We start from the raw sequence: 12,320 nt of genomic DNA on the forward strand, positions 1-12,320 counted from the left end.
CAGACAATAATATTTTTCAGTGCATAATTTTAACCCCTTAACTGGGTCTGATGCCTAAAGGCATCAACAGCTGTCGCACGAGTATTGGGTTTGACGCCTTTTAGGCGTTCTTGTACTTCTAAATGTGTTCTTGCGTAGGGTTAGCTTCCTAAAGGCGTCTGACGATACTTAATCACTTCTACCATCTACTATCATAATTTAAAACAAATTCCATTCATATTAGATGTGATGATTGATGTCCTATTCATTTTTATCCGGTCTCACGCCAGTCGGGTAGTTCGCGCCTAGGCGGCAGTCCAACAGCTGTCTCGTGTTGCCTCGTACGGTCCGCACCAAATTCTTCGTAAAGAATTTATTTGTGTGTATGTACATTGAAATAACTAAATTTCAGAGTTGTTGTCATCGTTGTTGTTGTTACTACGATACAGTTCTGCGAACTCCATTGTCCATGCTGTGATAACCTTTTGTAAATTGGTCTGTATATGATGGTAAACTGTTCCGTGTGACATGATAATGGCTTGGTTAGGAGACGTTGAATTATCTGAGAATCCGCCGACCAGATGTAGGAATCACTCAAGAAAATGCTGCGTTGTGTGCCTGTCAAACCAGAGGCGACGGGAAACTGTCTACTACTGTGAAGAATGTGGCGTGGCACTTTGTGCTTGCCCTTGCTTCCGTATTTACCACACTGTGCGCAATTTCTGAATGACCTATGTACCAGAAAGTATGTAGAACCTATTGATGCATTTCTGAAAACTGGAAAAATGCCATCAAAATAATGAAAGGAACACTTTTTAAATTCACTTTTTATGAACACACTGTGTATATATGTATATATTTACGGGTTTACAAGAAAAACTGTAACAACAAAATGGTATTGAATTTCTACTATATCACTCATAATTTAAATAAATCATGTAAAATATATTTTTCTGTTGAGTATTTACATCTACGCCGGCCCATGGTGTAGGGGTAGCGTGCCTGCCTCTTACCCGGAGGCCCCGGGTTAGATTCCCGGCCAGTTTAGGGATTTTTACCTGGACCTGAGGGCTGGTTCAAGGTACACTGGGCCCCGGTCTCAAAAGCCAAGAATAACGGCCGAGAGGATTCGTCGTGCTGACCACACGACACCTCGTAATCTGCAGGCCTTTGGGCTGAGCAGCGGTCACTTGGTAGGCCAAGGCCCTTCAAGGGCTGTAATGACATGGGGTTTGTTTTTGTTTTTTGTATTTACATCTGCTGCATGCTACTGTGCCCATCCCAAAAGTGCGCGTTGCGCTGAATAATTACCCACTGGCTGGTTGATGTTATGAAACTACTCCCTAGTTAAGGGTTAATTTTGATTTGTGTTCCTTTATCTCAATTTTGACTTTTCAATTTTTATTTTGATAATTATTAAACTAATAGTTTTTTATATTTTATGGCGTTAATATAACATAGCTTGTGAATTTAAAAACATGTAAAGCAACTCCTTTTCTATGATAAGTAAAAATTTCAAAGGCATATCTTCAATAATAATCAAGTTATAATGATTTTATTGAAACATTGCAATTTCTTAAAAATAAGCCTGGTATTCTTCGCGTAGATCACCTATAAGTGACTGGTACTAAAAGGGTTAACAGTGAACTTATGGGCTGTAATGGTACACGAACCAAACCCCGAATCATAAGTGTAACATTTCACATTGGCAATTGCCATACAATTTACTGACAAAATCTGCATTTATTAGGATGTGTCAGATAATATTTACAGATTAAACACCAATTTTTTAAATTTTCATTAGTATTCATTAATTTTTGGTTTTATGTTGAATTCTGTAACGTAAATTAAATGTTGGACCAGTGAGACTTGTGAAATCTGGTTAAAATTTGCATAAACAACTTTGTCTGCTGGGAACATAGATGCCTGAAATCCCACAGTGTAATCATGTACAAGGTCACTGTGAGACTGAAAATATGATGTGAAGAAACTAAATAATAATTGTAATATGGACAGGTAGTATTAATCATTTGTTTTAGATTGTGTGTCAACCAATAGGAATTAAGGATTTTCAAATGTTTGCACTGTGTACTATAGAATAGATAATGCTCAGAGACTGTCAACACAGAGCATTTATTACAGTGACTTTTGTGTAGGCCACATGGCATGGACCTCAGGCGCACGCACACACACACATCATATTTACTCTTGTATCAGGCCCCCCACCCCCACCCCCCCATTTTACAGCCAATAGAATAAAATAAAGAGGGGTCCAATAAGCAATAACCTCAAATTTTGTGGAGTGACCACATGACTTCTAGGCTATAAAGAGCTATAAATTGCACATGAGCACATTCTACATTATTAACAAACTTATGAATGTATTTGAGTTATACTGGCTATTTTGGTCGGAAGGCAGCATTTCTAAATGTAAAAAGACAATAAATGGTGAATACGACTTTTAGGCCAACATATAAATTAGATATAGTCAGTTTTAGTTACTCGTATCACGTCATTTGTTTCATCTCATTTATTCCTCTGATGAGGCTAACGTCAGAAAGGGCATACGGTTGTAAAAAAACGCTACAAAGATTCTCCTCACTTCATACTCAACCCCTAAGATAAAAGGGATAAGGGTATATTAATATATTATGCAATATTGATACAAAATAACTTAATGGCCAGTCATTTGTTTCTGTCAGTTGAGCAGTACGCCTACCACACAGCAAACCTGAGTAAACATGATCACTACTTTTATTTGAATTATCCCCTTGCGCCGCCAACTTCCCTTCTACCAGCATGTCGTCATTCCAAGTGACGTCATCTTCACTGCCATCTCGTCAGCCACACACTGCAATCGAGAGCATTTGGGGTTCTTTTTGAACCTTTTAAAACCTTCCAAACAGTGTGAATCTACTCCCAAATGGTTTCTGGAGATGATCTCCGATATTCCCAGTTGGTGTATGTGTATCAGAAACCACTCCTTCCAGATAAAGCTGTGCTGTAGAAAGCGTGCCAGACCACCATCTGATAACTAGCGTATGTTACGAGTTGTACTTCCGAATGTAATACATAATTACTTCCCCAATAAAATGTAAATAGTATGTTTTGATGTCCGATGCCATAATTTCAGAAACTTCTGATATGATCCGGCAAACGATTGGTTGACTAACCTGATGCAATTAGCACAAATCTATCTTAAAATAAATGGTGGTAATGCAACACGTTCATTTCTCTTATAACTCAGTATAGTTCCTTACTGTTCCATAGGCCTACAGTCTTGATAGCTTATCAACTTGTAACACGTTTCTAATTAATTACACGAAATACCGGTTATGATGATGGTGATAATAATAACAATAACCTAAAATTAAGAGGTGGCACAAAATCTCAGAACAATATCTTCATTAATGGTGAGATAGTGAGTCCTCTAGAGGTTATGTTCACTCTCTCAATCAAAGGAACAAGAATATTCATAACTCTCACTTTACTAAAACGAAACCTTCTTTAAATTGTTGGTCATATTACACTTCTGACAGGATTTCCACCTCTACTGTGTGCACGGAAAGCATTCTGTGAATGAAATGCAGCATATTCAGTAAAATCATTATCCTCCATCTTGCTGCAACAAAAGCGAGTCACTTAAGTGTGTGTGGGAGGTCCACTTATAGGAATAAGTGGGACACTTACGTAGGTGATAAGAAATGAAACCTGGCTTATAAGGGGCACTTATGTATAAATGCTGTCTATGAATTTTGCCCTTAGTCCTATGGACTTCCTTCTTACTTTTGTTGTATGTCGTCTGTGAGAGCTCAAGCTGTGCAGCAGTAATGAAACTTTGCTCTATTTCGTGATGTCACCCAAGTGTAAATGTAAGGTTATGTGGCGCATATTCCCGACAGCAGAGTTACAGGTATGGTGGCAGGTTTTCAACACCTCATTTCATATATTTTACTTGATTGTCGAACCAACCGCCCGCACACTTCGTATAAAAATGTAAATATGTGACTGTGGAGAAGTGTAAGGTATGTTAATAGTCTTGATTTGTCATAATATATATATGTTGATAACTGAAAATGAGGTTATATTCCTTAATACCAATATAAATGGTCCGTTATTGGACATTATACATTTTCCAGCTAACTCATTCCTGGTTGCCAGCGTTTCGCCCCAGTGTGCTAAGTTGGGCTCATCAGTTGGTAAATATTCGCCATGATTTCCTGCCATATTTGCATTTCAGCAGGTTTGCAGATAAGATCAAGCAGTCTGGATATTGTCAGTTTATGATCCATCCCTGTAGATCTTTCAGTTTCATGCTATGTTTATTCTGTACCTTTGTTGCAGTGGCACACAACTAGTTTTTTGTGTTAACCTTGTTTTACGTAAATGGCCCCCACAACGGGTGGGACTACAGTCTATCTCACCATGTTTGAGTCAGAGTATGCCATCTCTGTGAGGTTTGGTTTTTAGTAACGTACTCCCTATATGAACATCAGCACAAAACTGGACATTGCTCAGCTTAACATATGATGCTTTTGCTCACATTAGCAATATATTTGATTATTCCTTATTCTTCCCTCATGTACTGTATTTTTTAAAATTTATTTTACACCCACATTGGAGCACTGAAATCAATCTATATACAGGCAAGTCATATGAACATTGGTGACATATTTGGTTGATGTTTCTTCTTTTGTTCCCAGAAATGTTTCATTCTCTCTGACCTGGCTGCCCGTTCTTCGTCAGTTATGTTGTACTGTTTGCGTGTATAGGTCTTCAATTTAAGTGTCACGTCGTTATTTCTCAGGATCCTCTTCTCTTCTCTTCTCTTCTCTGTTTTCAGTTTGTTGAATTGTCAATCCTAATTCATTTAAATCTTCTTGGACTTCTTTGAACCAGTGATTTTTAGTTTTACTTTTCCAAAAGTAGTTGAATAAATGTTTGAGTATCCTAGTCTCTGGTAGTTGTGATATGTGAGAGAAAAAAGCAACTCTTCCTTTCCGCATTGTATCTATTATAGACTCAGTCTCCTGGTATACAACTCCATTAGGTAGTAATCGCCATTGTTCATCTACTTGGTGTTTTTTGTTTAGAATTGTTCAAATGGTTCGTCTATCTATTTTCTGTAATTTATCTGTAGTTAATTTCGTATTCAAACTGAATAAGGTTTCACTAGCATAGGTTGCTTCAGGCTTAATAACAGAGTTGTAGTGTTTAAATTTTGCATTTATCGAGAGAGATTTCTTCTTGTAGGTTGGCCAAGTAATGTGTTGTGCTTGTTTTAATTTGGTAATTCTATTTTCAACTGATATTTTCTCTTTTAAGTTCCAAGATATTTAAATTTATTAACAACCTTAATTTGTTTGTTATTAGTCAGTGTGATAGGTGATGTTTCCACTTTGAAGGATGGCATCATTTCCGTCTTTTCAAAGGAGATTTGTAATCCAATTGTTGCTGCTATTTGTTTTAATTCTTCAATTTGGAGTTTAGCCTCTTCTACACTACTTGCAAGTAGCGCAAGGTCATCTGCAAATGCTAGACAATTGAGTATGATATTTTTGGCAATCTTGATGTTTGGCCGACATTTGTTAGACCATTCTCGCACGACTTTCTCCATTGCACAGTTAAACAGCATTAGTGAGAGACCATTCCCCTGTCGAAGTCCAGTCCGGATTTCAAATGATTCAGACAACACTCCTCAGAATTTAACTTTTGCTCTAGTGTTCTTGAGGGTAACACCAACGAGATTAATGAGTTTCTGGTGTAACCCAAAATTCTTTAAAAATTTTAAGTAATGACTCACGATGAATACTGTCATATGCTTTCTTGAAGTCAACAAAAGTGATAACTAGCTTGTTGTTTCTCGTTCTTTGATGGTTTATAATCTACTTAAGACTAATGATTTGATCAGGACAACTTCTTCCAGGTCGAAATTCCCCCTGATACTCTCCAAGTTCTTGGTTGAGCTGTTCTTGAATATCAAGTAGAGAGATCTCTCAGTAATTATTTGGATTCAGTCTATCCCCCTTTTTGTGTATTGGATGAATTATAGCTGTATTCCATTCTGCAGGCAGTTTTTCAGAGTTCCATATGTCTATGATGTGTTTGTGTACATTTTGAAGTGTTTGGTTATTTGCATTCTTCCACAGCTCTGCAACCACTTGATTTTCTCCTGCAGCTTTATAATTCTTGAGCCAATTAATCGCTTGAAGTACCTCATAGAAATCTGGTGGAATAACCTTGTCTAAGCGTGTTTTATTTTTTGGATCAGCTGAAAATTCTAGGTATTCTTTTGGGTTTTCAGCATTTAGTATTTCTTTGAGGTGATCAGCTAGAAATTTAGCATTCTCCTGATTATTGTGTCTAGTTGTCCTTGTTTATTTCTCATCATGAGTGTAGGTGGAGTATACCCTGATTGGTATTGTTTAAATGTCCTATAATAGTCTCGTGTCTTATGTTGTTTGAATTATTCATCTATGTTAGCTAGGTTTTCTTTTTGATGGTCTCTTTTGATTCTTCTAAGTTCTTTGGCCGTTTGTCTTCTAGCAATAGTTAGTTCATCTCGAGATTGTGTCGTTTTCTTTTGTTGGTCATTTAGCCATGCTTTGTGTCTTTTCTGTATTGCCATATCACATTGCTCATTCCACCAGGCGTGTTTCTTTCTCCTTTTCATAGGAGCAATTTCTTTGGCAATATTTTTTAGTATATCAATAATCGTTTCCAGTTTGTCGCTTAGAGGTGTTTTGGATCTCTCTGTATACACAGCATTATTTATTAAGTAGCTGGGGTCATATTTCCTCCTCCTAGTGAATTTAGATGGTTTGTGATGTTTTCTTGGGGTTAACTTGATTTTAATCTTTGAAATATAATGATCAGAATCAATGTCCATCCCACAAAGGACTTTGACATTATAAATTTCTCTATGGTATTTTTTATCCATTGCTACGTGGTCTATCTGAAACTCACCCAGTTTAACATTAGGGCATTTCCAGGTCATTAATTTGTGTGGTTTTCTCTTAAATCTTGTGGTTTCAAGAATAAGCCCACGGTCTGTGCAAAGCTCAATTAATCTTTGACCATTTCTATTTGTCAATTTGTGTGCTGGCCATTTACCTACCACTGTGTGATATTTTCTCTCTTGTCCAATTTTCGCATTGAAGTCTCCAAGCATAATTTTAACATGGTTGTCAGGGATATTTGAAATCAGTTGGTCAAGCTCCTCCCAAAACATTTCAGTTTCTTCTTTATTTGTACTGGTTTTTTCATTTGTTGGGGCATGGACATTAATCAGTGTATATATTTTGTTCTCTACTCTAATTTTTAAGGTTGCAGTTCTTGATGAGTTCGATGAGAAGTCCTCCACTGAATCTAATATGATAGATGAACCAGGAATCCCATTCCAAATTGGGAAACATTTTTCATTACTCTCTTTCCTGGAGGTCCTGTGTAAAGACGATATCCCCCAGATTCAAACGGGTCCTGATCTGTGTTCTGAAGTTCTTGTAGGGCTGTGATTAGAATCATGTGTTGATCCATGACATCAGTTAAGTGTTTCAACTTCCCAACTTTCATCATTGATGTTTAATGTCGCAAAGAAAGAGAATTTACCTGGTTTACTGAATTTAAGTCTGTGTCTGCATCCGTGGTTCGTCTGTTGGGCTTTCAGGCGTTCCGACTCGCCATGATCTTCTATGTGACACCCCACCAAATCCGAATGGTGTCTTTGCTCAGGTCTAGCATGTTGGATGTCCAAGCCGGTGGATTCTTTCATTAGAAGACTCTCCATGATAAGTTGATTGTCTCATCATTGATCAATGAATCACCTTCCCAGATCAGATCTGGGATTGTAACTCCTGACCACGGTCAGAACATTGATCAATGATCATGTACTGTATATATAAAATGTGTTACATCTCCCAGACATAGCGAGGCAAGTTACTCGAAAGAGTTTGTGGGAAAGGACAATCCATTTAGCAAACAATGTTACTTGAGCCCAGCAGCTCAGTTGACTGCTGATCCGAAGCACGTGTGTCCAGTTTTCTTGTTTGCTTGTGTCAAGTCTATTGTGTCCGGCTCCATGGCTAAATGGTTAGCGTGCTAGCCTTTGGTCACAGGGGTCCCGGGTTCGATTCCCGGCAGGGTCGGGAATTTTAACCGTCATTGGTTAATTTCCCTGGCACAGGGGCTGGGTGTATGTGTTGTCTTCATCATCACTTCATCCTCATCACGACGCCCAAGTCGCCTACGGGATTCAAATCAAAAGACCTGCATCTGGTGAGCTGAATCCGTCCTGGGATCTCCCGGCAGTAAAAGCCATATGCCATTTTATTTCAAGTCTATTGTGAATAAAAATAATACACAATGTTTATTTTTATATTGTGTAATTAGTTCAAAGTGCAAATGTCAGTGCAGAGAGATAGTGAGAAAGTGCTGTAATTGTAAACCATGTGTGAACCAGGCCAGTCTGATATTATTATACATATAAATGGAAAACCACTAACAGTAGCAAGAAGACATGAGTGTCAAATGTGTTTACCAAATTTTGTGAAGAAAATCCTGGAAGTATTCTGGATGTACACTGGCTGATGTAACAGGTAATTCTAAGGAGGCTATTTACCTAGCTAGGAAAGAACTTAAGGTTGATAGGAAACCGATTACCCCTAAGAAAACACGAAAAGCAACAACGCTAAGTGAAAAATATGAGTTTTACATAAGACGGTATGCTTAAAAAAAAAAAGTTGAGACTTCTTTTTAAGAAATGAAAAACCAACTCTTAATAAAATATTAGCTTCAGTTAATAGTGATGATACATTGCCTACATTTTCTCGTGCAAATCTTCACAGACTTTTGAAAATTATGAACTTCACTTACGTGTCTCGAAATCGCCAATGTGCACTTATATGATATAGTGATGTGGAGAAGACAGTATAATGTCAAATTAAGAAATTTCGTGAAGAAAGTAGATCTATTTATTTCCTTGACGAAACATGGATAAATGCAGGGCACACTACTACGAAAATTGGTAAAGATGAAATTATAAAATCTAGCAAAGATGGATTTCTTAGAGGATTATAGAGTGGGTTATAATCTCCCTCTGGCAATGGGAAACTGCTTATTGTTCTCCACATAGGAAATGAAAACTATTTTGGGGAAGACAGGGGTGGGGGTGTTATTGTTCTAGTGTAAATCCACCAAGGATTATCAAGAGGAAATGCACAGAAACATACTTGAGAAATGGTTTGTTGACATTCTTCCCCGGCTAGAATGCAATACTGTGATTGTAATAATAATCAAATGAATATGGGGGCCGATGACCTAGATGTTAGGCCCCTTTAAACAACAAACATCATCATCAGCACCACCAAATGAATATGTCCAAAGCAGAAATTATGAAACCTTTTACAGAGTGTGAATAGGAAGCTCGATGAGAGTTGTGATCTGTCAGTTTATGACGAATGATGAAATTCTACATCCTAGAAGCTGCAAGAGGAAAGTGATGATGAAGTGGATAAAACAGAACCAATATCAGTGTCTACACTGTCACTTGCCACAGAAGCAATGGACGACGTTTGAACACGTGTGTCGAAATTTGTTCTTGATAATGGTGATGTGGCTTTATTAATGAAGATGGATTCAGTAATATACAAACTGGGGTTTAAAAAAAAGTTTAGAAAAAGTATATCAGCATGTAGTGTAGTTAAATGTAGGAAGACATTTTCTTTTATCACATCACTAACCTAAACGGTAATGTGTTTTCCCACAGTGAGCTTTAGCACAGGTGCCTTGGCTAATAAATAATAAATATATGATGCTGAAATTTATTACTCCCTTCAAAAACATGCCAACAAGATTTGGTGGAAGAATATGATGATATGATAAATAATGAACACAGTAAAGTTTTTCATTTTCCATCTCACTATCTATATAAAAGCACTGTTCAGTACATATCTTACCTTCTGACACCTTACAAGGAGGGTGCAGCTCAGCCTTCATAATTTCCTCTACATCAAAAAAGGGATTCTCTCCGAAGGTCATCACATACAGAGTTACTCCCAGAGACCACATTTCAAGTTCTGGTCCTTCATATCTGTAGGAAAAATAAAACTTAAGATAAATGTAATTATCCTGTACAGAATAAATCACGTAACTCCCTCATCATGATTAACTGTTTTTCTTATTCACAATGCTCACTGCTGGGATATCCCATGTAAGGTTCTTGGCCATGTATCACAATCCTGTAACAAAATAATTACAATTACACACACTATACCAAACCTCCAGCGGCTTTCATTAATAAAAATTGCATAATATAAAATAAGAGCTCGATCTTGCACCTGAAAGCAGTTAAAATAATATCAACTCCATCATCCTGTTGCCGGGCTGAGTGGCTCAGACAGATGAGGCGCTGGCCTTCTGACTCCAACTTGGCAGGTTCGATCCTGGCTCAGTCCAGTGGTATTTGAAGGTGCTCAAATACGTTAGTCTCGTGTCAGTAGATTTACTGGCCCGTAATATACCTCCTGCAGAACTAAGTTCTGGCACCTTGGCGTCTCCCAAAACCGTAAAAGTTGTTAATGGGACGTAAAGCAAATAACATTATTATTATTATTATTATTATTATTATTATTATTCTGTTAGAAATAGTAATTTATGTAGTTGCCTTTGCCTTGCACTTTTGACATGTGTCCCTGTGCTTCAAATGACATGAATATGGACAAAGTAAACCTGAAATCATCAACGCATACCACCATCTTCTACTAAAGTAAACTTGTGTTCTCATCCTGAGGTGGTGAAGCTCTTTTCAGACACACCCCTAATGGAGGTGAGCTGCATGTACAATTTTAACCACATACCAGCTTTCCTGCCATTCTTAATTAAATCTGGGCATCCGAGGACGGCAGCTAACCATTTCGGTGGGGAGACTGATTAACATAACAGATGAAATGGTTTTGACAGGTAGGCAACATTTTCTTGATCATAGCTTTAGACAGGGGAAACCTTTCGACATGCTTGCTAGCATTGCCCATCCACAATAATGTTCGGCGAATGGTGTGTTCTGAGAAGTGATCCAGGGTGTCAGCTGTTGTTTATGAAGCTGGATTTTTCTCTTTTCTTTTCAATTAAGGTTGTCAACCCATAGGCTGGTTGGCAGCAATTCTCTAAGAGTAGCGGTCTTGTACCAATCTCTTAAACTCAGCTCCATGTAGGATTGGCAGCCCACCTCCTCCATTAGTTGTCCGATGTTCAGTCTATGCGTGCCTCTATAATTTCTTCTCTTCACAGAACCTTCCAACATCATGACCAGTAGATTTCCATTCCTGATTACTATGTGTCCAATCCAGATGTTCCTTCTTTTACTCAGAAACTGTATCAAGCATGGCATAATTTTTAACATCTCTCCTATACGTCTTAGTACTTCTTAGTTGCTAACCTCTGTCACTCTAAGATGAGCATTCTTTTATAACACCATAAGTAGAAAGTGTGTGATCTGCAATCATGCGCTGATGCTTTTACGGGGCCCCACTGCAAGGCTTTTTATGTGTGTTGTCAGGTGTTTTACATGCCGTTTAACACACTACTTTATATTATTATTTACATATTTTACGCCCACATTGGAGCACTTAAATCAATATATTTGAATTAACTTCTTTTTCTTCTCCCAGAACTTTCTCATTCTCTCCGATCTGGAAGCCCTTTGTATGTCCAATATAGTATATTGTTTCCGTTCAACTGTTTTTAGTTTGAGACTTATGCTTTTGTTCTTCGAAATCCTCTTCTCTTTTCTGTCTTTGATTTGTTGCCAAGTTATACCCAATTCTTCCAAATCATCCTGAACTTCTTTGAACCAATTATTATTGATTTTATTTTTCAAAAAGTAATCAAATAGTTCTTTCAATATCCTGGTGTCTGGTAATCTAGATATGTGACAGAAAAAAGAAATTCTTCTTTTATGCATTGTAGATATTACTGATTCACATTCACAATAGACAATGTTGTTAGGCAACAATCTCCACTACTACTATTTAACTAAAAAATAAAATAAAAAGAAATCAAACCAAACCCCACGGCAACGCCCTTGAAGCCCAGCGGCCGCAGCTCAGCCCGAAGGCCTGCAGATTATGAGGGGTCGTGTGGTTAGCACAATGCACACAACGCATCCTCTCGGCCGTTATTCTGGGCTTTCGAGACCAGGGCCGCCATCTCACCGTCAGATAACTCCTCAATTCTAAACACGTAGGCTGACTGGACCTCGAACCAGCCCTCAGGTCAAGAGAAAAATTCCTCACCTGGCCGGGAGTCAACACAGGGCCTCCGGGCGAGATGCAGGCACGTTACCCCTA

The 12,320-nt window shown here is 38.0% G+C and overlaps 1 protein-coding gene across 1 annotated transcript in view; it reads right to left on the reverse strand.

The window, feature by feature from the left end:
- Pask (PAS kinase) overlaps positions 1 to 12,320 on the reverse strand; it is a 453,665-nt gene that overhangs the window by 67,473 nt on the left and 373,872 nt on the right. The window contains exon 18 of the mRNA XM_068229079.1: positions 9,933 to 10,066. Coding sequence (XP_068085180.1) covers positions 9,933 to 10,066 — 134 coding nt within the window. The remainder of the gene's footprint in view (positions 1 to 9,932; positions 10,067 to 12,320) is intronic.

This window comes from Anabrus simplex, chromosome 8 (assembly GCF_040414725.1).
Source record: "Anabrus simplex isolate iqAnaSimp1 chromosome 8, ASM4041472v1, whole genome shotgun sequence".
NCBI lineage: Eukaryota > Metazoa > Arthropoda > Insecta > Orthoptera > Tettigoniidae > Anabrus > Anabrus simplex.